Genomic DNA, 27,874 nt, shown 5'->3' on the forward strand with positions numbered 1-27,874 from the left:
AGCAACAACTAATGTTTATAGAATACTTAGTAGGTGTTAGGATATGTAGTATACTCCTCATATATACTAATTTATATAATACTTAAAAAAACTCAAAGTAGCTATTAATATTATCCCCATTTTTCAAATGAGAAAAATTAAGGGTAGAGAAGACAACTTGCATAAGGTCACACACTAGTCAGTGATAGATCGACATCCACATATCATCAACATCATCATCATCATCATCATCATAATTAACATCCGCTGAACTCTTGTACGCTCCAGGTCCTGTGTAAATATTTTTCCATGCGTTGTCTTAGTGTATCCTCATGACAATTTTATAAGAAAGATGCTAGCATTATTTCTTCTATAGATGATGAAAATCGGTTTCAGAGAGGTTAAGTCACTTGTCCAAAGTCACACAGTAGATAGTGAATGTTAGAATTTATATTCTAAACATAGGTCTGATTCCAGGATCCAAGCTCTTAAACATTATCTAGTATCTTGCTTTCCTGAAAACTAATGACCCTAAACCCATAGGAAGTGAGGAATTGAGGCAGTTATCCACAGTTTTCAGTCTGAATTGTACTTTTGTTCTACAGTATACTGAAAATGAGACAGATTTTTTTCATCAAATTATCCAGATAATTGTGTTAATTCTCCCTCTTACTTTGTACTTGTAGGCACAGCTAGGGACACAAAGAACATCTGGTGTTTAGAAGCTGAATATAATGCTGTTCTTCGTTTTGGTTTTAGTGGAATTTTCTTCCTGAATACCTTTTGCATAGAGCATTTTCTGTTTCCTCCAGCCTACTTTCATTATCTTTAAAGGATGGTAATAAGTATATTGAAATATTTTTTAAAATTATATTTGCTCTATTAAACTATTTCATTATGTGCACTCAAAATTGTATTTCTATCTGCCAAATGGGACTCTGTAACAGATTTTGGCTGTTTAAGCATACTATGGCAGGCTGCAGAAAAGAATTTAGCTTCTCCAACTTATGACTCAATTAGAACATTATCAAGTCATCACATTTCAAGTCTTTTGGAGACCTTAGGATGGAAAGCCAAGGGAATTTCTAACCATTATATTCATGTCTAACGTTATTATTAACCATATTTTCTGGAATAATTGGAATGGTACAATCTTCCAAATTATTTTATATACCATATAACAGAACAGTAATATACACTCTATGCAGACAATGCCAATTTTCAAAGAAATGAGATAACATGAAATATACTAACCATTAAAATTATATGAAGGATGTTTCTTTTTTTAACTTCAAAAAGCTGCTCAGAATCTTGCAGGATGTTAAGTTTCATCTTCATAAACATCAGTTCTCATACGCCAAAATATCCCATCTTGTAGATAAGCACAAATGTTTAATAATGTATTCTGGTTAAGAAAATGCCTACATTAACATACTAGCACTTTTACATGACTTTTCTCTTATTAGGAAAGAATTCAAATAGAAAATGGGACACTTATCATAACTATGCTGAATGTGTCAGATTCTGGTGTCTACCAGTGTGCGGCAGAAAACAAATATCAGATAATTTATGCAAATGCAGAATTGAGAGTATTAGGTGAGTCATTCATTTATAACCAAAAAATTCAAAATGACATTTTAGCAAGCTATGATTATACATAATATGAATCCAATTTTTTTCTGTAAATTAGAGATTGCTTTACCTTGAAATAATGGGAAATGTCTAAATTAACTTAAAAAAATGCAGGGTGATAATTATTATTCTACTTGAGCAGTACATTAGGGCTTCCAGAGAAGCCCACTGTTGGGTACATCCAAACCAGAAAAAGTCTCCTCCAAAGCTGATCCTAGCACATGATATTTTGAGTACAATTCAAAATTATCCATTAGAAATGTTTTCATCTGGGGCGCCTGGGTGGCTCAGCTGGTTAAGCGTCTGCCTTCGGCTCAGGTCATGATCCCGGGGGCCTGGGATCCAGCCCGACGTTGGGTTCCCTGCTTGCGGGAGTCTGCTTCTCTCTTTTCTCCCTGCTCATGCTCTTTCTCTCTCTCTCTCTCAAGTTAAAAAAAAAAAGAGTTTTCATCTGCCAATCAAAAAAAAAAAAAAAAATCTCAATTTATAATGATTTAAGCAGGTATTTATTTTCTCTTAACAAGCAGTTCAGGTTTGGTAGCTGAGCCATGGGACTGTGATTGATGATGTTATTCTTTATACTTTCCCCTCATGCTTATAGTCTCGAGGGGATGACTGGTATAGCTACAGAAATAAAGTCCCTACTTAAGGGAGAAGGGGAAGGTAGGGACAAAAGTGACCAAATCTATCCCTCTCATTAGAAAATGCAAAATTGCCTTGCATCCTTACAATAAAATCCTTTTATGCTGATGGCTAGAACTCTGCCACGATGCCACCCAGACCTGAAGGAAAGCTGGGCAGATAAGTCCCTTTGGTGAAAAATTGATAGAAGCAGTTTGAGAATGATAATCTCAGTGGTGTCTGTTACAATAAATAACGCATTAGTGTCTTTTACCACAAAGTTTTCTTCATGGTAGGAATAAAGGAGATAAAAGAGAGGAAGGATCAGGCAAAGAGACAAGATTTCATGAGCTTATGGACAATGGGCATTGATTTGTTTGTTTATTCTTTGAATCACTACTACTAGGTATTGAACACTTAGGTGTACTAAGCACTAAAAATATTATTATCAATACTTAAGCGATCTTTACGTTCAAAGAACCTCTAGTTTCACCAAGAAAAGAAAGCTAAATTTAAAGATATGATTATTATGGTCAATAATTGAGTAACTGTTGTCAGACTTCATGGCAAGTTGAATATAACCCTAAATTGAGGATGTTCTCTTTAAGCTGAGATCCAAAGCAAAAGCATGCACAGGTCAGTGGAAGGGCAAAGAAACAATACTTGGAACGCCTAGAAACAAAAGAGTATGGCATATGTGAGAGAATTTCAGCTCAATTAGACTTTAGACTAGGGATGGGGATTGGATACATGGGTTCCCACATTCATGAAGCTGGAAAGACTCAGATGCATCCAGTCAGTCTAATAATATCTCACTCTCATGAACTGATATTTGTTCAACATTTATTGAGTGGGGACAAAGTTGAAACTGACCAAGACTTTTTTTTTTTTTTTTTTAAATTTCTGCTCAGCCTGCCTGCTTCTACAGAAGGCAGAGTATTTCCATTTTGCTGGTTAAAGGCTTGCCTGAAGAAATCTGACATAGTAATAGAGTATTCCTGACTTAATTCAAAGCTATCTTACATTTCACATTTAGGATCATTACCTTAACTGGAATAGATTTGGTGATTTCCCCAATCAGGGTTCAAATCCCTTCTGTCTCTTATGGAACCATCTTCACCCTCTTTATTTTAAACACTGTTAAGAATGTGACTCTTTGTAACTTGCTTCTTCCCCCAATCCAACTGGCTTTTGTTAATTCCAATGACTTGCACCAAAACAAAAATAAATTACATTTATTGAACACATACTTTGTGCCAGGCAGTCTGCTATACTTCTTTACAGATGTTATCTCATTTAATCTCCACAGTAAAATTCTGAGGTGGTATCTATTGTCATCTTCCTTTTTCAAATAAAAATAGAACTCCAAAATGCCACGTTGCTAACTGGCCCCAGAACAGCCTGAGCAAATAGTTTGAAAAAGAGCTCTGGGTACAAATATTAAATTTAGTCTCGTATACCACATCATCACATTACCACATGTTAATTAAGTGAGAGAATTAACAATTTTGTTTTTAATTTTGTTTTTAGCCTCAGCTCCTGATTTCTCTAAAAATCCCATTAAAAAAAATTCAGTTGTTCAAGTTGGTGGGGATATTACTATCGAATGCAAGCCAAATGCTTTTCCTAGGGCAACTATCTCCTGGAAAAGAGGAATGGCGAGCCTGAGACAAAGCAAAAGGTAAATAAATCTCTTTTTTGTTATAGTTTGAACTATTCTGTAGTACAGTATCTTCGAAATCTAAGTCTTCTAAAATTCTCTCCCTTATAATAAACCTACGACTGGGTAGTCACAGATGCCAAACATTTCCACATGATAACAAAAACTAAAGAATCTTATAAACTTAAGACTTGTTTGTATAATTTTGCTGCAATATATTTCGTGCATGTACTTATATTTTTAAAAATCATTTAAGACCTTTTTCTATATTCAACTTGAAGATTTTTCCTGACCCAGCCTGCTGAGAAATCAGTGAGAAGAGCATTACACAAAAGAGACACTTATACTCACACACCTGGTGTTGTGGTTTTTAAATAGTCACACAGGTGTTCACCCCATGACAAAATGAATTCACCACATGAAAAAAATGTAGAGAGGTTCCTGTAGAGAAAGAAGAGAGGTTTCCTTCTATTCTGGATGTGATTGAGAAATCCTGGATCAGCACTGGCATGTTTTCTAGGAGAGTTTAGATAGAGCAAAACAGGTGTTTTCCTCTATTTGGAATACATTTCATTGAGTTGTAGTATAGAACCTTGTACACCCAGAGATGACTAGTCGGTAGTTGAGTTCTACTGTAATGACCCTTGTGTGTTACTGTGTGATCAGATGTGCAATGGAATGAGCCATTGTGCTGAAGATGTGAAAATGTTTCAGTGAGCTCCTTGTAGGCATCATACGTATTACTAACTCACATGCATACCTGATCAGGCAGGTAACATAAATGAACAAGACAGACCAGGTAAAAGAAAGGACAGCTCAAGTGTGATGTGAAATGGCAGTCTGCCAGTCTTATGAGACGAGGCTGTGATGGCCTGGAGAGTGAGTTCTACACCAAAACGAGATAGTCACTCCAAATCCAGGCAGACATTGTTTTGTGGGAGGGTAGAACTTCAGACAGGGTTGTAGAACTTCCAACATTTCAAGAAAAACTAGAAATTTGGGTGTTGGTATTGAATCTTCTGAGCCAATAAAAATGCCCGAAGGCTGGAACGCAGGGACACCATCTTGTTATTTCTGATCTAGGACTGCTTTTGTGGTCAAGGGAGAGAGAAAAGGAGGTTAAAACAAACTGCTGATTGTATAGAGTGCTATCAGGGTTATATCTAGTGCCATGAAGAGCCTCTCCTGACATGACAAGCTCATAAAAGAGAAAGACCTTTCTGGGGCACTCTCCTTACCGTCTTCTGTCTCCAGTGAGCCCTATAGCCTTACACTGAAGCTTTTCCCTGGACAGGGATTTTTGTCAAATGTATCTTTACATGCCCTGTGCCATTGGCATAGAACCCAAGCTCAATAAATATCTGTGGAATGAATGACTGTGTCAAAAAAAGGCGAATATGTAAGGTGTCACCAGCTTTAGAGAAAAGCTCTTCTGGAGGAGATACCTTGAGATGGAGAACAGAAGCTTCACAGCTAAGGAGAAAAGACAGATGAAGGGGAATCTGTTGCCCTGGTCGTGACTGGACTTCTTCCTCTGTGTAGACAGCCTAGGAGATCATTGCAAGTATTCTCAACAGCTTTGGACGTGGGATTCCTTTTAAGTGTTTCCTCTTTGATTCCTGAAATCTAATTGAAGCTTGAAGACACTGCTGTAGAACTGGAAAACTCAAGAGATACCATTGTATCTCTTGTACAGCGGTCTGTACTGAGAGTTGAGATAAATTGATTATTTCGTTCCCTAAAGTGACTCAAAGTCCTCACCTAAGTAGCAGGAATGACTGATGTTTATGTCTATAACCTTTAAAGACTCAAACACAGTGTATGTGGGGAGGAGGAAGAGAAGGATTTGAATAAAATAAAAAAATGAGAGGAAAAAGAATTGAGAGTATGAGGGGAAGTGCTTTTAAAATGGCTTTTCAGGTTTATGTTTTATTTTGCCCCATGTAGAAAGAATTTGGGATCTTTTTTAGCCTCTGAAGGGTCACTAATAGCGTATCAGGTGCAGCACTGTCTCACTGCAATTAAAGGAGTGATCTGTGTGATTTCTATTCACAGATGCTTCTTCTGTAATTCTGTTCTCTCACTGCAGTAAGACGTCATTTCAAGTTTCAACAAAAGAAAATAAACAAACAAAATTATCTCCTGAACACGTGTCTTAAAAAAAATGGAAAAAAAAAAGTTAAGCCCTGAAGTACATGGTAATTACAGACATATATCTCTGCCAGTTATAGATTACCTTAAGCAGTGATTTGCAAAGGTCACACAGCCAGTTCCGTGAGACTTTGTGTCTCTGCATGATTTCTATCCTGTCCCCTCTTCTATTGCCTTCTGACCCGACTGGTTCCATTAAGTGTGTGGTTTCATGCTGGTTACCGGGAAATGCAGCACCTATGCTTCTGTTTGTGTTGACCTAATGGCTTTTTTGTCTTCTAATCATGGGGATTTCCAAAGAAGTTGAAGGTAAAAATTAAGAGTTGTGATGAAAAAGAAAAGAAGAGAGGAAGGGAGGAAAGAAGGAAGGAATTTTACAGAACTAGATCCTAAACTCAAAGACAGAACACTGAGTGCCAATATACATTTTTAAATGCCACACCAGCCTGTTTATTTCCCTTAAATAGAAAAATAAATATAATTCCTACCCTCTCATGCCTCTGTTAAAACATGACACAGTTGTATACATAGAAAGATTTAAAGCGTCACATATGGAAAACAATTTAAATATTTACAATGATTCCAAGTAGGAATAGTTTTTAGTTCTTGACCTTGGAAATGCCCATGTGGGAAAATGCACATTTTTACTTTCTGTTATAAAATTTCTATACGGTCCTGTCTACTTTGAAATTTCATTGTCACTAACTCTTGCTTCCAATAAAGTGTAACTACCTAGAGATGGTTGAAAGGACTCTAAAGAAGCCTATTCAAAGTAATCTTACCATATTACCTACTGATAAAAAAAATAGTGGCAATATATACATTTTGACAATTTCCTCCACTCTTACATGAATTGAGACAGCATACATCACCTAGGTAGTAAATGATAAAGCTTGGACTCTATGCCAAATTGCCCATCTCTGTTGCTAGATCTTTTCCACTCAACAGATAATGGAGAACATACTTGATTTTTTTTTTTTTTTGAAGGGCTGTTTTCACATGATTTAACCTAAATTCATGTATTGGTAATTGAGATCAAGCAACAGTTCTGAGATTAATTTAACATGTTTCTTATTGGCCTGTGTGCCACAATTGAAGTCTTGACTATTTTAAGATTTCTGTCTTTCATAAGTGCCTGTATTCATGGAAGGCTGTAAAAGCAGAAGAGTTTTCCTACAACTAAAAATAGGTAGATAACATTACAGAGTCCAAGGGCTGCCTGGTTTCCTGCTGGGAAGGTATGGTCTTATGACATCTACCTCATTCTTTTTGGAGCTGCAAGTCATTTAGCAATAGCACCTAAATTGAATAGTAGCAAAGGTATGTTCTTATGGGGAAAAATGGGGGTGTATTGCAAAGAGCCCTGCCTTGGAAATTAGAAAACAGGGATTTTGATTCCAGTTCTATCACTGATGAGTGGCCTGACCTTGGATAAAACCACTAGCATACTCTCAGTTTTTTTTTTTTGTTTTGTTTTGTTTTGTTTGTATTTTTTTCTTTTGAGGTAGCTGTTTTCTGGATTTATTTAAACACTATCCCGATGCAGTGACTGCCAGAATAGAGATTATATATTAGAAATCAATGCAAAACATTAGTGTGCCAGGTTAAAATTGCAGCTACTATCACAGTTATAATTTTATATATATTTCACTGATTTCGTCAGGTGACCAAGTGATTGAGCCAGACATGATGATTGCTGTAAATTATCAAAACAGCCAAAATGATCTGATTGGATGAATTCAGAGGTTAGAAAGCCCCAGCAGCTGGAGTGTAGCAAGACCGTAGTGAGCACCACTCTCCTTCACCATGATAGGCCCAGCAGCCAGCTCCAACCTGGGACATAACAGACATTCAATAAATATTTTCTGTGTTGCTAAATCAATGAAAGTTAAAAATTTACTTTGCTTTGTTTGTATCTACCTGACTTAAAGACATTCTACAGTTAAACCAAAAACTTAGTAATTAATAGGCCCATGATCAGCTCATTCATTCTACAAATATTTAATGAACACCTACTACGTTTCAAATACTATACTAGGTGTTGTGAGTAAAATGTTAAGTTAGTCAAAAACGTGACACCTACTATCCTTTTGTAAGAAAGTGTTTTTCTTTGAAGTTATTGGGAGTCAGAAGATCTGGGTTTAAGTCCCAACGCTACTTCTCACATAGTTAACTTCTAGCAAGTCCTTTAGCTTCAGTAGTCCTCAGTTAAATCACTTGAAAAATGGAGAAAATAGTACCTGTCTCTTCCATTTGGTTGTATGAGACTCAAAAGACAGCATGTGTGGAAAGGCTGGGTGATCTGTGTACTCTCCTGTCGTGGGCTGCCTTTATTGCTGTGATCCTAATCTTTATGTAAATCCCAGTTTAACAGTCTTACCTCTATCAGCCAGGGTAAAAACCATGAGCTTGACCACAGAAAGTCAAGATGAATACAGATTAAGCTTATCTCTGGAAGGCATTCTGGGCAATTGAGGGAATCAATTACGCATCTGCTAAGTTTGATTAATCACTTTTTTTTTTTCTTTGTGGCTCCACTTAGCAAGTGAACTGACAGAAACCTACTAGATTTATCTCCTTGTGCTCAGTGACTGCTGGCTGCCTGTTCAGGGCTCACCTCCTGAATTTAATAGTAAATGTTAACCTGCTGGACAGACAGCTCCAAGTTGTCCTCTGATGAGCAGCATTAAATACAATGCCTAAATCACCTGATATTTGGTCAGAGTGCACAAACAATATCTGAGCAATAAAAATAAGATATAGGGTGTTTTTCCTATTATTGAAAGATAGCTGAATTCATAAGTTAATCCACCACATTTCTTCCTCGGAAGAAGAAAAGATTGGAAAAAGAAAAGATCCACCACATTTCTCTCTCACGTCCTAAGATAAAATAAAATAAAGCAAAACAAAGTAAAATAAAATCCAGTTATATATCAGACAAATGGTCATTAATAATGAAAAGAGCCATTTTAAGCACCTTCTATATGTTAAGCAGAATATCAGATAATTTATATATCTCCAAGTTAAAGGATACTTCTTTTCATATGCAGATACATTTCTGAGGAACACTGTTGTCACACAGTTATATAGGGTTATATTTCTATCAATTTCACCTTAGGAATCTCAAAGAGGTAAATACAAAGATACTTTGAAATTCACTGAATATCAAACTGAAAAGTAGAGGTTCTATCCCTTGGCAGTTGGTCTCAGAACATGATCATATTTCCTCAATTTGACATAAGAGGACTGCTGAACTTCCTAGAACCAATTCTATTACCTCTATGCACTTGGGGTTGCAGAGAGAAAGGGGGGTGCAGAGTTACAAACAGACCTTCTCAAATCCATGAATCTTGTGTGCTTTATCTCTTAATAATGATCCTATTAAACTCTGTGTGGCCCTGGGCCCTTGGCACAACGCATGTACCTTATGGGAACATATGAACCCCTTAAGTAGCATGGAATCTAGTAGTGGTGCTTATTCAATATTTTTGCCTTCAAGCGCAAAATTTAGCAGGCCCACTTCCATTTGCATGGCACTCCAAAACCTTGAGACCTCCCTCCTAAACACAATAGTCAGTTGTGGGAAGGGGCTAGGGGGAGTTGAAATATGGCAGTGAATCAGTGGAGAGAGGAAGAGGAGATAAGAGAGAAGGAAGCGAAGACAAAGAAGGATGAAAAAAAGGAACAGGGCATTCTCTGTGCCAAGAAAAAATTGATGGTTACTGAGCAAGTCATTTGATCTTTATTCTCTTCATGAGTAAAAATGTACCCTTGGGAGGACCTTTTGAAACTCCTTAGCAGAGCGACACAGAAGATGAACAGAATAAAAATTAGTTTGTCTTTGTTCCACTCTTTGCTAAATGAGTTAGACAAAGTGGTTCCTTTCACTACGTAGCCCATTGCCCAACACTTTGCTCCAATTCCACTTTCTCCTTGGAGGCTTTTCACGAACATCTTACCTTGTAGGGCATCAGCTAATGGGGGTCCATCTGCCTGAATGGAAGGGAGCCAGTCATATGATGTCCCCTTCCTGTTTGACCCTTCTCTATGTATCTTTCACTATCTGCTTTCTAAATTACCACAGTTCCTTTTTCTTTTACCTTTACCCCCAAGTGCTAAACCTTAATAAAACATCCCCTCCACACATGTCTATTCAATGCAACTTTAACCACCATGTAGCAACCGGCAAGCAAATTTCTCTATCTCTTCCTCCCCTTTGCAAAGCTTCCTAATGGAACAAGCAAATAAACCTAATTTTATTTTGTATCACCAACTACTTAATGTAATAGTGCTTAGTACATCAGGTAGCATATCAAATAGGCAAATGAACCATATGCTCCCATGTTTAAGGAAGAATGACAGTCTGCATAATGCCAGGCTTATTACAATCTCCCTTCTGTGCTGCCTCTTTGTAATAAAATTTTAAATTGTTCATACTCAACTCCTGAGAGCCTTGTTAAGGTGAGCCTTTCCAAGGGAATACATGCTGAAGATGTCAAGAGCATCTGATACTCTTGCCTCTGTCACACAAAGATTTAACAAGCTAAGATCCTGTGTGCTCCTGTCAGTCTTGCCCTCATTTTTCCCTCTTGCCATCCAATCCTCTATTCTTTATCCCCACTGGCCTCCACGGGCCTGGAGCACTGACCCTTTAGCACAATGCATGCAAAACCACCTGCCTGCCATGGTCGGAAAAAGGTTCCAGTTCATTAAAGATGTAAAGCCTGCCTTTAAACTCAGCCTGCCCAGCTGGGTGTGAGCTCTTTTACACCACTGCCTTGGGTTAGACTATATTATTGCTGTAGTTCCCTATTTAAAGTGTTTTAGTGATGGGTAATAACATCCTGTAGCTTTAAACCAAGGGCAAATATGACAAAGCAAAGAAGTTCCACAAATAAATGGCATCTTATATTCTGGCACTTACTGTATCTTAAAGTGAGAAATACATCAGCTTTGTTGTGCAGTTGCTGTGGATTTGTAATCTGTATCAGTAGGCTTTGAACTTGATCGTGCATAAGATCTTTGTGAAAAAATGCAGATCCCAGAGCCACGTCCAAGATTTTCACTCAGTAGGTAGGAAGCAGGGCTGAGGAATCTGCTTTTTTTAATATAAATTCACGCCCTCTGCTCTCAAGAGAAGCCGAGACTTCTGAATACCCCTTGGAGAAACACTGGTTTGATGCAAACATGTTACTTGAAAAATAGAAAATTCATTTTATCTCCATTCCCCCCAGAACTTTGTTTCCTATATTAAATGCTTGATTCTTCATCTTTTCTCACTGATGAGGAGCTATAAGTCCTCAGTTCAGTTACTTTTTGAAAATATGAATACAATTGGCCTTGGAATGATATCTACTTACTTTAGTGTATTTGCTTCTAATTTCTGAGTGACATTTATATCTTTCAAAGTTTACATAAATATTCAACAGCAATAATTTTATAGACAGAAAAGGTCAGTTATTAGTGCAATTTATACAAATGACCTTTTGTTCTTAGTTTGACTTTTGAGGAGAGATCTGATTATTTGATTTACTTAAAGTACAATGCTCCTTACTTAGAAAGAAAATGTTTGCTCTCCAGGTATGTGTTACACTTTCACCTCCTCATAGACGCTGATGGGCATATGGAAAATTAACCAATAGAAATAAATGGGAAGGACAGAATTGCTGTCTTATAGAAATTATGATTCAGTTGAAGAAATAAAATCCTAATCAACTGTGTGAAAGTCAGTCTTGTTAATATTTTCACAATGAAGTTAGGCTTGTCGGAACAATGTTTTAGTCACTGGCTATTATTTACCATTCTCTTTTATCTTTTTTTCTTTTTTTCCCACTGTAGAATTGTGTTTGGTTGGGGTCGAGGGGGATGTTTTTGTTTTTGTTTTGCTTCCAAATGAAATTTATGCTAGAGCCCATTTCATAAAACAGTATAAAACTGAACCAATCTGGCTAACGTCCTGGAGGGAAAACCAGAGCCCCTCGCCATGCCCCACCCACTTCCCCCGCAGCCCCGAGCTGGCTTCCTCCCAGCAGCCCGTGGTGCGCCCTCAGAACGCTCTAGATCTCCTGAGAGCACAGTCCGAGAAGTGCTGATTTGGAGTGACAAATCTGCTTCTCAAGTGTGACTTGTCAAACTCTTCATTTATTTATAAGCACAGTTGCAAACCAATTTGACAGGCCTTGTGAAAAAATTCTGGGTTTATAAATTTGAATGAGCTCCGTCTCGCGGGGGAAGCAGACAGGTCAACAGCTCCAGGGCAGCGGGGTATGTGTCATCACAGACAGAAGATGGTGACGACTGACTCGGCTTACAGGAGTTCATAAAGGCTTCAGCAGGTTGGACGTAACCAAGCTGGCACTTGAAGGGTAGGTAGGAAGTTTTCCTAGAAAACAAAGGTGGGAAGACCTGGTTTTTTTATGTGGCTATCTTACTGCATAGTCAGTGTCCTACGTGATGCCAGTTGAAAGGTTTGGATAGGCACTTACCTTCCTCAGCGCAGGATATGATTCCTCTAAGTACAGACACAAATCATTTTGGGAGCCATCCAATGATTGACTCTTTGACGGCTTAGGAATGCTTAGAGACACATAATTATACACATTTTTTTTCGTTCTATCTCAGATTAAATTAACTAATACAGTCATTGTTGACCCTGAATCTCATCAAATAATAATAATAATAATAACAATAGTAATAATATCAACTTATAGTACCAGTGTTAAGATGTTAGATACATCATTTCATTTACTTTTTACAAGATGCCTATGAGGGGGTCTATTATTTATTGGTATTTTTAGATGGTTAATACTAAGGCTTAGCAAAGTTAAACATCACATCTACAGTCACACTGCTAGTGAGTAATACAAATGCATTCAGTTCCAGGAGGCTCTGACTCCAAAGCTCCATGTAATCTTAAACACCACAATGTGGGCTTTCAGTTTACTTTTCCAATGTCGTATGGTGTCCATCTGTGAAGCTAAAAGCAGACCATCATACCATACACATTATTTGTTCATTATTTTTTTCAGTTTAAACTACAGCTCTTACAAAAACAGTGATATATACAGTCAAATTCTATTTTTACATCAATAAAAGGTATAGTATAAGTCTATATGTTGTCATAGCACTGATAGATGGAGTCTTAACTCACACCAACAAAATAAAATCAGTCCTCTTAGTGGCTTAGTTTCCTACAGCTACAATATTCAAATGACTGATTTATTTTTAATGTAACATACAATATAATTTTTGGTGACATATAGACATAGATATACAAATTCAATAAATAAGGATAAACTCCCTAAGCTCTATGAAGGACTTGATCTAGGTATGAAATTATGTATTATAATTAAGAAGAAGAATAATTAGAGTTAGCAGACAAGGAGTCACATCCAAGTTGGTATCCCATTCTCAGCCACATTTGTAAGCTTACTTCTGTAGACTCTGAAGAAGATATTAATTCAATAGCCAGCAGGGATCCAGAATTGGAAACTCCAGTCACATCTACCACCAAAACCACATTCAAGATGGCAGGAGAAAGCATTTCCCAGATATACCATGTTCTGAAATAACCAAAGGACAGAGGTAGAATGAAAAGGGCTAATAATCCTAAATGTTCCAGCCCAACTCCCTCACCCATTTTTTTTTTTTTTTTTTTTTTTTTTTATACCTGAGGGAAACCAAAGACTTCAGGGATAAAGTTACTGGTTTAAGGTCACAGGCCTGTATTTGAATCTTGTCTGTCTATCTCAAAGTATGCTGCAGATACAACTTCACATTTGCAAACTTTCAAAGTCTCAAGGAGATCACACAATCAGCTCATCATCATAAATGTAATTGAAGTGTAGCCAAAAGTCCTGACAATGTTTGAATTTCTCCATTCCTTTCTGCACAATTCTCTCTCCCATTGTGTTTTCAATTGGTTCTCCTGTAGTTATTTTAGGAGCCTACTTTTTTTAAAAAAAAAAAAGTCTTTTTAAGTCCTGTGTTACAAACTTTTTTGGTCCTTTGTCAACTTTATAATTTCCCATCTTTTTTTTTTTTTAATTTGCTTGGGTTGTAAGGCATTTTAGCATATGAATCTGTATTAATTTGCTTTTGTGTTTTCTCAGGCATCCCAAAATACTGCAGCAAGTGGAGACACTTTTATCTTTCCTTCCCTTCTTCTACCGAACAGCTAAATACTCCTCTTAGGCCTCTTACACTGGATTAATTTAGCTAAGCTTTCCATCTGATGCTGTTTTGTTAATGTTAAATCACATTTCTGTAACATTTCATGGGAATCAGCCTAGCAGCGCACACTGGCATGCCATCGGAATAAAGACACATCATGACACCAAATAATTATGTTATTTAGCAACTGCTCTTATCTGCCATCTCCTAATTTGTGTCACAATTCAGTCCCCCAGAATCTGTGTTTGTGTTGTGTGTCAGCCACTACAAAGCTGGTACTTAAATTATTTGGGTGTATTAAACAAGGAGTCACATTTTGATGATCTAAGGTCTGAATATCTGATGCTTGGTTTCTGCTTTGGAGTTTAGGACAGTTGAACCAAGGACTTAACTTTGAAACATTGGCTGTTCACACCGGTTAATTACATATTAGGCATAAAATACAACCACCAAAACCAGAAATTAAAAAAAAAAATTAGACACTGGCATCAGTGATGTTTTTATTTCCATGTAAATTAAAAGGTGTTTGAGCCCATTTTAATCTGCAGGTAGGACTTCTATACAATCCTTTGTGAGTTAAACCCTTTCAGTTAGTTGTGTAATGACCCTCAAATCATGTTTGATTAATCAGTTCTGGGGAAGCATATCTTTAGTTATTTAATGTGTTTAAAATAGATGTTCCTCTCATTTGTTGAGAGTGGTGTAAAAGGGGCAGCATAAAGACATCCATGCATGCCTGCTTTCCCCTAGGCACCAAGAGAAATGTGCTTTCTGACAAAACATAGCAAAATTGAATTTATTTGTGCTGCCAGTTGGTGATGCCCCTTCATGTAGCTTTTCGTTTTTTACTTTTCCTACCTTACCCACCTCCCATTGCACATATAAATTTAAACACACCGTGCTTAATGTAACTCAGTTCAAGAGACCAAAGAAACACTATTATTTGTCTGGAGCTAGGACAGAGGCTAAGAAAATACTCCAGATATAATTGTTGCATTTTCTGTACATCAGTTAATTAGGAACGCCCTCTCCACCCCCAGCACGATCCCTATCAACATAATAACTTTAAGAGATTTCATGATGGCCTTTGTTAACACTTTAGTTTCATGATTGGAATCGTACAAAAGAATGATTAAGGTTTGCTCTACATACTCAAGTCTTACCCTTGGTAAGACTGATTTGAATGTATTTCTTCAGTTCTTACGCTACCTTATACAGTGTCAGCAAACTAACAGAAAGTCAATTAGCCAAATAAGCAGTTTGCTTATACCTATGCCTGGCATTTATTTTTAGGCAAAGAGGTTATTTGTCTTAAGTGACTTTATGTTGGTTTGCTGAATTTACTGATAATATTAATAAATGTACCTGTAGACCTACAAAGAAAAGGCTAAGGATTTCAGAGTAAATATAGTCAGAAAGCATATTGACTAAGTACCTGTGAATTGTAGATATTCTTAGAGAATACAAAGAAGTCAAGAGTGATAGTTACCATTTTTGGGGGCTCTCATCCTTAGGCTTATGCTCTATATTTTTAATAGATGTTAAAATTTAATTCCCAAACAAACCAGTGTTGTTATTATCACCATTATCCCCATTTACATGTAAATTTTATAAGAAAATCAAGCAAGTGCTTCCAACGTACCACAGCAAAAAGGGGGAGCCAGAACACAAAAAAAAGCAAGCTGACTTTAGAGTCCATTGTCTTATAACTCCTATATCACTTGCCTCAAAAAACTTAGCTCTACAGGCTACTTAGAGAATGAAAACTTGTCTAAAAAGAAAATTATGATGAAGGCGCCAAGGCAATACAGTGAAGCAAAGATGGTCTTTTCAGCAAATGATGCTGAAACAATTGAACAGCCACAAGCAAAAAAAAAATTTTAAATGAATCTAAACACAGACCTTAAACCCTTTCCCAAAATTAATTCAAAATGGATCGTATACCTAAATGTAGAACACAAAACTATAAAACTCCCAGAAGATAAGGAAATAGGAGAAAACCTAGATGACCTTTGGTATGGCCATGATTTTTCAGATACAGCAAAGGCAGACCCATGGAAGAAACACAGAATAAGCTGGACTTCCGTTAAAATTAAAGGAAAAAAAAAGCTGCACTGTGAAAGACAATGCCCACAGAATGAGAAGTCAAGCCACAGACTAGGAGAAAATATCTGCAAAATATACATCTGATAAAGAACTGTTATCTAAACTATGCAAACGATGATTAAAGCTCAGGGATAAGAAAACAACTCCAATAAAAAAATGGGTCAAAGACCTTAAGGGACACCTCACCAAACAAGATACCGAGATGGTGCACATGTATTTGAAGATTCTCCACATTGTATTTGGTCAGGAAAATGCAAATTAAAATGAGATGCTGCTATGTGAGTGTTAGAATGGCGAAAATCTGGAATACTAACACCAAATGCTGGCTAGGATGTGGAGCAACAGGAACTCTTTTTCATTGCTAATGGGAATGCAAAAGAGTATAGCCACTTTAGAAAACAGTTTGGAGGTTTCTTACAATACTGAGCATACTTTTTCCATACAATCCAAATATCACATTCATTAATATCTTCCCAAAGGACTTGAAACTTATGTCTATACAAAAACCTGCACACTATCACTTATAGTATTTTAATAATTGAAAAAACTTGGAAACAAATAAGATATTCTTCAGTAAGTAAATGAATAAAAAAATTGGGGTTCATCAGACAGTGGAATATTATTCAGTGCTAAAAGGAAATGGGATATCAAGCCATGAAAAGAAATGGAGGAATTTTAAATGCATATTACTAAGTGAAAGAAGCCTATCTGAAAGATTATATACTGTGTGATTGCATTATATGACATTCTGAAAAAGACAAAACTATGGAAATGGTAAAAAGATGAGTGGTTGCCAGGGGTCAGAAGAGGGAAGAATAAATAGGTGGAGCACAGAGGAATTTTAGGTCAGTGAAAATGCTTTGTGTGATACTATAATTATGGGTACATGTCATTATATATTTTTCCAAACCCCAAGAATGGACAACACCAAAGGTGAATCTTAAGTAAACTATGGACTCTGGATGATGATGATGATTATGATGTGCCAATAAAGATTCCTCAGTTGTAACAAATGTACCACCAGTGGGAATGTTGATAATGTGAGAAGCCATGCATGTATGGGGGTATATGGGAAATCTGTACCTTTCTTTCAATTTTACTACAAAGCTAAAACTGCTCTAAAAATTAAAAAAAAAAAAAGAAAATTCAAAATACAAGGTAGCATAATGATTCAGATAATGATTCAATAGAAAAAGGACTGACTCAAGGTCAGAAGTCTTGCATCCTGGCTGTGGTTAAGTAAAGTATGAAACCTCCTTGCGTATCTGTTTATTGATATGCAGAAAATTACTAATTTTTAATATTTGGTGAAAGAGGAAGAGAGAGTACTGCAGTGTGGTTGAGAAGCTGCATGTTTTAGCCAGGTTCCCTGGGAACAGCTTAGAGTGAGGCAGGTACATACAGACAACAATGCAGGATCATATTTTATTGTGCTGGCTATGGACTCATTTTAAGAACAGAAACATGCAACTGGTAGTTTGGCATCAGTCAACCACATAGACTATCTCCAGACAGAAACTATGTGGGAACAGTCTTTGGAAGGAAAGAAAAAGGGACTTATATGCTAGCTGCCATTTTATGATGGGGCTGTATTATTTGGACTTTTGACAGCCAGTGGTACTGAGAGAACCTGAAGGAATGCATAAGATGGGTCTTTAACAGTGGGAATCCAGAGTAGGCTTGGGAAGATGGATGGGATTCAGATAAGCAGAATGTGGGGCAAATCCTCTGCTAGGTACTTGGGAAAAGCCTTTATCCATGTTTTCATCTGGCAAGTCTGTGAAGATATACTCTTAAGAAAAATGAATCACAGACCTGTACCTCTGAAACAAATAATACATTATATGTTAAAAAAAAAAAAGAAGTAGAAGATAGTAAGAAGGGAAAAATGAAGCGGGGGGAATCAGAAGGGGAGATGAACAATGAGAGACTATGGACTCTGAGAAACAAACTGAGGGTTCTAGCGGGGAGGGGGGTGGGGGGATGTGTTAGCCTGGTGATGGGTATTAAAGAGGGCACATATTGAATGGAGCACTGGGTGTTATACGCAAACAATGAATCATGGAACACCACATCAAAAACTAGTGATGTAATGTATGATGATTAACATAACATAACAAAATAAAAAAAAAGATTTTCAAATTATGCACATTAGTTTTCTCTCTGTGACTTACACAACTCTTTTCTGAAAAGAATATCTGTGCTCTGTCCTGAATGGCAGAGAAGTAAAAGAGACAACATATTTAATAATTTCTTCCATTAATTTTCTTAAATGTTCTAGTATATGTTTCTCTCATTCAGAACTGACTGAAGATTGTAAGTGTATTGCGCTTTACTGAAAATGATCTACATCATTTAGTGGAAAGGCTAGACTTTATTTTCTATCACCCATTCAATCATCTCTCAAGATAGCACTTCATTTTTGTTCTATGGTCATCTCTTTCTCTTTTGTGGGTGTGTGTGTTATTTGTGTGTGTGTGATCTCATTCTTTTTTTTTTTTTTTACTGCTCTGATGGTCTTATAAAGAATGATAAAATAAGGTTGCATTAATCCATTGATTACATCTTTAAATTTCCCTTGGCTAGAGGTGTGAGCTATTTTCTGTGTATAATTACCATTAGAGCCATTTAAAGTTATTGACTTAAAAAGATGGGAAAGAGAATCTACTTTGATTTAAATGAGCTAGCTTTGATATTTACTTGTTTGTAGATCATGTCAGTCATTTTTTGTAGCTTGTTAAAATAAGGAATTTTTAAGAGATAGTTTATTAAATGACAGTGAAATTGGCATAGATATTACACCTTAGCTATGATAATCAGGTGCTAAACTTATTAAAATGTAATATCAATATTTGATCTAAAGTGGATTCCAGTGGGACATTTTCCTAAAACCTAAATTGTGTAGAGTCGGAATTTATACACACTTTTCTACTTCATATCTAACTCATTTTAAACCAATCTATTTTACATTTTCTAGATATCAGTAAAATTAGACCGTCAATTAAAATTTCATGGTCTACAGTATTATCTTTAGACAGAACTGGAAGCAATACTCCAGTTAATAATCTAACTATAAAAATAGCAGTATTGCTCTAGTTTCAGCAATAAGAAATTATAATTGCTCAATGTCCTAATTTCTTTTAGTTTAAGAAATTTAGCTATTGCTAATCTTCTGCATCCTCAAACTTTGTGATGGGCTATGGTTGATATCAAACAAAGAAATAAAAATAGAGACTTCGTCATTTTTGAATCATGTGGGATCTATGTATACAGATTTATTTTCTGTATGTAGGTTAACCAATGATTGGGTATATATTAGATTCACTGTGGTCATAACTAGATGTGAATACTAATCTCTATTATATTTAGGAGGTTTATAATAAACAGGTTATCACATGCAACACAGGAAAGCAAGGATAAAAACATTCCACATTAGTCTTTCTGTAGTTCCTCATATTGACACAAAATTTGACATACATTTCAGGTAAAAGAGTCCTATAAGTTCATTTCATTGGTAGTCCATCTTCCTGGTATTTCATTCATAATAACGCATCAAGTAGAAGGCAAAGGATATGAAATCAGGCAAATGGGTAGACTATAACTTTTGTTTTCTGTTTATGCCCCTAATATTCCCTGATAGTAGGAAGAATGAAATGTTTGATGTTCAATCACTTCATATAGTGTGCCTTCAACTTATCAGTTAACCTTGAAATGTTTACATATATTGGTAGTTCAGTTTTCCACATGTTCTATTTTCTAATGCCACCATAAAATCTACCAATGTCACCTGACTGTCAGACACAGTTTGTACTAGTGAATTTCTACCATTTTATGCCCAGAATGCAATTAGAGGAGTAGTTTAGTACATTACAAATGCCAACTATTAATTTTTCAAAAGTTGAATGGTCATGATACATCTACACATGTAAATGTCTTTAAATTCTAATTTTTACAGAACATTTTAAATGCAGATGCCTTAATTTGTGATTTAATCATCTAAATAGAGTACTGAGCTTTGGTAATTTCGGGGAAATTTTTCTATTCAATAGTGCAAACAGTTGAAATATTCTAATTAAGTGAATATTTGAGAACAGAGACTGGGGAGGAAGGGTGTTTATCGCTCATGAGAAAATGTGCATATGGACTCTCTGAAGGTGAGCGTATTAGTCTCCAATATTAAAGCTATATACATATATAAAATAAGTAAACTTCTCAAGTTTGTGCTCTTAGTAACTATATTATTAGTAAACTATGCTTTGGAAACTGAAGTGAAAGAGCACTTGCTTAAATAGCTGCTTTCTGGTCCAAAGAGAAAGACAGGTTGGAATCTGGGCCCTACACTACCTAGTTGGTAACTTGAGTACATTATTGCTTCTTCCCTTGTCTCAATTTCCCCATCAGGAAACTTGGGGATGATAACAATAGTGAGCCCAGAGGTTTGACTTAAGGATTCAGTGAGCTAACATTTTTTATTCAATTAGTAGAGGACCTGTGTAGAGTTGACCTGTAATAATAACCTCCTTGGATTTTGACCACTGAGTTTATTCATAGAGAAGTATGTCCTTGGTAATTATCACCCTATTTCTCTTATTTCTGTTATAACATCTAACATTGTGCCTAGAACGCAGTTTTAGTATTTGCTGAGTAAGTTTAGAGGAAAGAAAGTGTTAGCATTGCTCTATTTCCATTTATATATTTAAATTGCTGTTAATTTTCTTTTCAATTCCTTTTATCTATTTCACCCACCCCCCACCTGCCTCACCTCTGGTGACCACCAGTTTGTTCTCTGTATTTAAGACGCTTTTTTTGTTTGTCTCTTTCTTTCTTTGTTCTGTTTCTTACGTTCCACATATGAGTGAAAATCATATGGTATTTGTCTTTCTCTGAGTAGTTCACTTAGTATTATACTCTGTAGGTCCATTCCTATTCTTGCAAATGGCAAGATCTTTTTTTTTTTCCTGAGTAATATTCCATTGCGTATATACCACACCTTCTTTATCCATTCTTCCATGGATGGACACTTGGGTTGCTTCCCTGTCTTGGCTATTGGAAGTAATGCGGCAATAAATATAAGTTTGCATGTATCTTTTTGCATTTGTGTTTTTGTTTTCTTTGGTAAATACCTAGTGGTAGAATTACTGCATCATATGATAATTCTATTTTTAATTTTTTGAGGAAACTCCATACTATTTTCCACAGTGGCTGCATCAGTTTGCATTCCCAACAATACTGCACGAGGGTTCATTTTTCTCCACATCCTTGCCAACACTTGTCATTTCTTGTCTTTTTTATTTTAGCCATTCTGACAGGTATGAGGTAATGTCTCATTGTGATTTTGATTTGCATTTCCCCAATGATTAGTGATATTGAGATCTTTCCATGTTTCTGTTGGCTATTTGTATGTCTTCTTTGGAAAAATGTCTATTCAGGTACTCTGTCCACTTTTAAATAGGATTATTTGGATTTTTTTTGGTGTTGATTTGTATAAGTTCTTTATATATGTTGGGTATTAACCACTTATTGGGTTATATCATTTGCAAATATCTTCTCCCATTCGGTAGTTGACTTGTCATTTTATTGATGGTTTCCTTTGCTGTGCAAAAGCTTTTTATTTTGGTATTGTCAATAGTCTAATTTTATGTTTCCCTTGTTTCTAATTTAATGTTTCCCTTGCCAGGGGAGACATAGTGAAAAAAATGTTTTTATGACTAATGTCATAGAAGTTACTGAATATATTTTTGTCCAGGAGTTTTATAGTTTCAAGTCTCACATTTAGGATTTTAATCCATTTTTAGTTTATTTTTGTGTATAGTGTAAGAAAGTGGTCCAGTTTCATTCTTTTGCATGTAGCTGTCCAGTTTTCCCTGCACCATTTGTTGAAGAGATTGACTTTTCCTCATTGCATATTCTTTCCTTCCTTTGTCATGGATTAATTGACCATATAATCACAGGTTTGTTCCTGGGCTTTCTATTCCATTTCTAAATTGCTATTGAATTTTTAGAAGCTGTACCACTTTAAATGATGCTCACATATTTTCATTTAGGCTTTTATTGTCTATAAGCAGTATGATCTCTGTATTAGGTCCTAATATAAATAAAAATATATATTATACGTAATCAATCATTTGATTGCCTTATGCTTCCCTCTCTATAACTATATTCTCTTTGCTAATTATTCACAAAAATCTTTATTTTTAATACTAGAATGTTTTCTCCAATTTTTTGATAGTCAACATTATCTATATTTGTGGCTGTGTTTTGTTTTAAACACCAAAGAAGCTTATATGAAATCAAGATAGAATATTTTAATATATTTTATTAATATGTTCTTTCCATCCCTCCAGATACCATTTTAAACTACCTTTTAGAATATTTCAAAAGAAGAATAAAAAAAGTCGGTCTTTATCTTTCTCTATGAATATTACCAAAATCATGAATTAAAATGTTTCAGCTAAATTTATAGGTGCTTTCTTCCTTACCTGAAAATGTCAGCTGTTTAGTACAGTTTGATTTTAGTTGGTTGGTCTTTCTTTCTTTTATTTTAATCATTTCTGCTAAGCCATATTTTAACATATGACAGAACTTGAAATTCTCACTTTTTTTTTTTACTATTTTTTGTTTAATAATTCTGCATAAAATTAGGGCTATAATTATGTGGTTTGATTCCATCTATGTTATCATAGATTAAGTTTTCTTACTATATTTTACCATCTCTTATTAATTTAAAAAATAAATGATAAGTTGAAATATTCATACTATTTATAATATTATAAAATTTCTAGTTATAGTTAAATCTCTGATTTCGATATCCTAGGTTGTTATGGAGAATTATTTTCTTTTAATCGTCTGTTTTTAATAAGTGATAAGTCAGTTTGGTTGCTAATTTGGTTATTTTCAGAAAATATTTGAATCTAACCTTTTTTATCTTTTATACATTTTTGCATATTGATCTTAGGAAAACAGTATGGATTCTTGCTTAGAAATAAAGATTATCTTTACAGACTGAAGTTTAACTTATAATTAATTGATCAATGCTTCTCAGACCTTATTGTGCATACTGATCACTGGGTATCTTGTTAAAATGCAGAGTTTGGTTCCGTAGGTCTGGGATGAGACCACATTGTGAGAAGCAAACACAGATGACTATTCTAAGGGCATCTAACGATGACTCAACAGGAACTTCTTGAACATCAAAATTAACATGGAGAATTAGTCTACTCAAGTAATTATGGATGGTTCTGGAAAGAGGATGAGTGCTAGAGATAATATAGAGAAAATATAGAGATATATAACTTTCAATTCATTCTCTAATACTTATTAACTATTTACTCTTGGGCAGATTGTAATTTTTCTTGGTCTGCATTCTCAGTATTTTGAACAGTACTAGGCACTTGAGAAATATTGGTTGACTGATTAAGATTTCAACAGAAATAATCAATTTCAGTGATGACAATTTCAATTTAACAAACATTATTGAACATATTCCATAAGCCTGAAAAGGGTAGTAATATCAAACCACTTTTTACATGAATTGTTCTTCTCTGAAAGCTAAGTGAAAAATTATATGACATATGAACACTGGCTTTCCTAGCTGGGACATTTGTCTGATGGCCTTTAGATATCAGCAGATACATATTTTATATCACTTAAATTGTCTTATTGGCCAAAATTTAACATTTCTATGTTGCTGAAAATTCCTAGTTTTTCCTAAATTCTAGAAATAGGTGATGCACCCAAATACTTCTCACATTGATCTCTTCTAATTAAGTCAGATACAGAATTATATTTGGCCAGGAGTTTGCTGCATATTAGAAGAGCTTTACTACTACCGTGTCATTAATGGTATGATTCAACTGTTAATGTAAATTGTGACCAAGAAATCTAGACATTTCAGAAAATAAATGAGATATCAAATGTCTGCTGTTGGAGAGTACTCCAACATAATAACTTAAACAAAAATCTGATTATATGCTATAAAACATTTAAACCCAGATGTGGCCCCAGCTTCTCACTTGATGACAGAATGTGGAACACATCATTAATAATAAACCCAACATCAGAAGCTGGCTTCATACAAATTGTAGTTGGCTGTTATTCTCTTGGTTTCAAATTGGGTAATTAATTATATTAGCTACATTTTGTGTAATACCCATATTAGGCACAATGATATGTTTGCAATGAAACAGATACTGTTTGGTATTGTTAATGGATATGACATGCATGGCAATTGTTATGTCTTTCTTTCTTTTAAAATTATTGTTGTGACCAATTAGTTTTCATCACTTATTTTTGTACAACCCTGACTACCTATTAGTGTTTTAAGAGCCATGTTTTTAAAAAGTTGCTAATTATGTTTATGAGACATAAAATTGGGCATATGCTTTAATTTTTCCTTTTTTCCTTTTTTTTTGCCTCCTTATTAAAACATTTAATGGTGATTTTGTCAAGAAACCAATCTTGGGCTTTCCCTGATGACATCAGTGGTCTGATAATTTGCTTTTGATAACTTCTGAGTTTCAGAGAAAACATAAGAATCATTTTATGAAAGATGAGAACTTCTTAAACAGCTATCCCTTCATTATGTGCTATATGATTGCATGTATATTAGGACGATTTAATGCAGTCTGATTCATGAAGGCTTCATTCTCTCTATGATAGGCCACATAACAGGATAAGTCTGGGCCCTTTGGCTATGAAACCATGTAGATGGTTCCTTCAATTCACTAGCTCTGGTAAATACTGGCATTGAGAATCCTGTTGTTTGGTGGCTGAAAGTGCTAAGTAAGAGCAGGCTTATAAAGCTAGATTAAACAATGTGAAAATTAGCTTGCATTTCTCTAACGCCAAGTTCAAAATTTTCACCAGAGAGTTGACTTTTCAAAATGCATAGTGAATAGTTGCATTTGTTATTAACAAGCAAATGGGCATTGTAGCGTCAAGCATCCATTTTATTTTTAATGGGCTTCAAAATCAACAATCATTCAAGTGATAGTATGATAATTATCAATACTGTGTCAGAATAAAAGCAAATATCATTTATTCTACTATGGGGGTTCAGAGATTGCTCCTAATCAAGAAGAGGATAAAAGGAAGGGAATATGCCCACGGTTTTAGTAATGTTTTAAAATGAAAATAAATGGTTAAGACTTATTTTAAGAGCCTTACTTCTGTTAATTATGTATTTTCTTTTTAGAGTGTTTCTCTCAGAAGATGGCAGCCTCAAGATATATAACGTTACTAGGTCAGATGCCGGATCATATACTTGCATAGCTACAAATCAGTTTGGCATTGCAAAGAACACTGGCAGCCTAGTCGTAAAAGGTATTTTATTGTCTTCATTTGTGCTTGATGAACATTGGAGATATGTATGCATATCACAACCTCTATCATAATGTCAAATCTGTATCATAGTGTATATGTGAAATATTTGATTTCACGATTTATTTAAGAGTTGTGTTCCCATATTCATTAATAGTATGTTTACTTTGCCAGTGAGATACCATGGCAGATGTGAATACTTTGGCAGTTGAATGCCTTAGTGTAGGAAGCTATGGACATTTTGATAAAGTCCGTTGATAATATTTTTCTTGGTTAAATTTCCTTCAGAAACTCTCATTTTGTATGAAATTTTTACCATGGATATAAGGTTGTCAAATACGTAACCAGTTCATTTATTGATATAACTCTAGTGCATAGCTAGTGAGATGCAGACCCTCTTGCATACACTTTAATGAGTAGTTTGTTTCAAAGAGAAAAAAAAATTAAAGTATCTGTGTCTGTGTAAGTCATTATTATAGTCCCATCACAGTAAACCTATAAGCTCACATAATTTGTGATGATAAAACTGCATACTCTATTCTTCAGACTTTTAAGCTACTGTCAATACAAATGTACCTCCATATATCACCAAGGGACATAATTAGTATTCAAGTATCTATTCCCCATCTTTGCTACTTTACTTTGTTGAATCTCAGCTCATAAAACTAGTATGTTTACTGGAAGACATGTCACTTTTATCATTTCATTGCCTCCTCGATGATTAAAATGACTGTCTTGATAAAATAGTTTGAACAGCTAATTAAGCCCAAATAATTAAATTCAGCAATCAGTGCTTTATCAGCATTTCTATTAAAAATAAATATATTAAATAAAAATTAGTTAGCTACTATACTTCAACTACCCTTTAAAATGTCTCAAGGAAAAAAATAATACCTACCTTTATCCCTGGAAGATATTTTTGCCAACATTGTCTTAGCGTATTACATTATGCCTGCTGACAATTGTCTGAAACACTCAGGGGAAATGTGATTGATGTAACTTGTGTCAAAATCTTACCAGTGTGCCACATTTTGAAAAACTTTACTTCCTTAAGATTGTATTGTCATCAGATTTTTAAGACAGAGATGGACTTAACATTTCAAGGAATATGCTGTAACTATATCTAATGATAGGATATGTCTCCAGCAAATGTTTGGTACTACCCATATATTGAAAAACATAAATGCTTTTCAGCATTAAGGAAAAAAAAAGAGGAGATTTATTCCCTCATTTCAAATTAAGAAGGTGCAGGTTGTAGGCATTCATTTTAAAAATAGGAAGAAGGTTAAAATATGGTGGAGGACATTACAGTTAATTTTTCCAAGAATGGAGAAATCCAGAGGGAATTAAAACATAAAATGTAAAGGATAGAAGGTATTGGTAGTAGAAATGTAGTTTCTCAATGAAAGTTTCTGCAGAATACTGGTGATACAATAGGTGGACCAATGGTTTTACTGCTAAAATACAGTGACGGGCATCTTTTTATCCCAGAGATTCTGGTGATAAAAACGTTATTGGATACATTGGACTGAATGAATAGTTTCTCTTCCTCAAATGTTTCAAACATTTGGAATCATGATTCTGTCCTTTAGCAAAAAATGGGAGAAAAGTAAAAGGAGGAGACTCACATAATTATGTAACTCTGAAGAAGCTGGACCATGCTTACTTCTCAAGGTAGCAGTTGAATATTTCCAGATATGTAACATAGCCATGTTTTTTCCCAGTTCTTTGGATAGAAACAAGTTCATCTGTAATTTGGGGTAGTCCATAAAACACACGATCAACTCTCTCTACAAGGGAGAAAATAACTAAATAAGATTGCTCAGTTTAAAACAAAATGAAACAAAGCAAAACACAAAAACTCGACGTAGTTTTATTTATTTCTAGTGTTGTTTGCTGGGGCTATTGAAATGAAATTATCACAATCTGCATTCCTGGTCACCTTAATCTTTTCCACTCTTCCTTCCTTGGTAGGATTTTTCATTTTCTTATATACTATATACTTCACTTATTTGTCATGTCTATGTTTTTTTCTCCCTCTTTCCCTTCCTCTAGAAAGAAGCATAAAGCAGGCAGGAATGTCACAAATCCTAGAATAGTCCTGGGAACTGTATGTGTTCAATAAATAATTATTGATTGAGTGAAATGATTTTATCTTACACTCTTAAGTTCTTAGATAATCTCTGTTCTGACTTCCTTGCTCTAAAATATGAAGGTTTTCTATTTCTCAGGGGT

General features: G+C 35.2%; 1 protein-coding gene across 1 annotated transcript in view; it reads left to right on the forward strand.

The window, feature by feature from the left end:
- The window catches only part of CNTN6 (contactin 6), a 273,814-nt gene that overhangs the window by 202,467 nt on the left and 43,473 nt on the right, over positions 1-27,874 (forward strand). Inside the window, 3 exon segments of the mRNA XM_027587787.1 lie at positions 1,446-1,575; positions 3,763-3,913; positions 25,515-25,642. Coding sequence (XP_027443588.1) covers positions 1,446-1,575; positions 3,763-3,913; positions 25,515-25,642 — 409 coding nt within the window.

Source organism: Zalophus californianus, chromosome 1 (genome assembly GCF_009762305.2).
Source record: "Zalophus californianus isolate mZalCal1 chromosome 1, mZalCal1.pri.v2, whole genome shotgun sequence".
NCBI lineage: Eukaryota > Metazoa > Chordata > Mammalia > Carnivora > Otariidae > Zalophus > Zalophus californianus.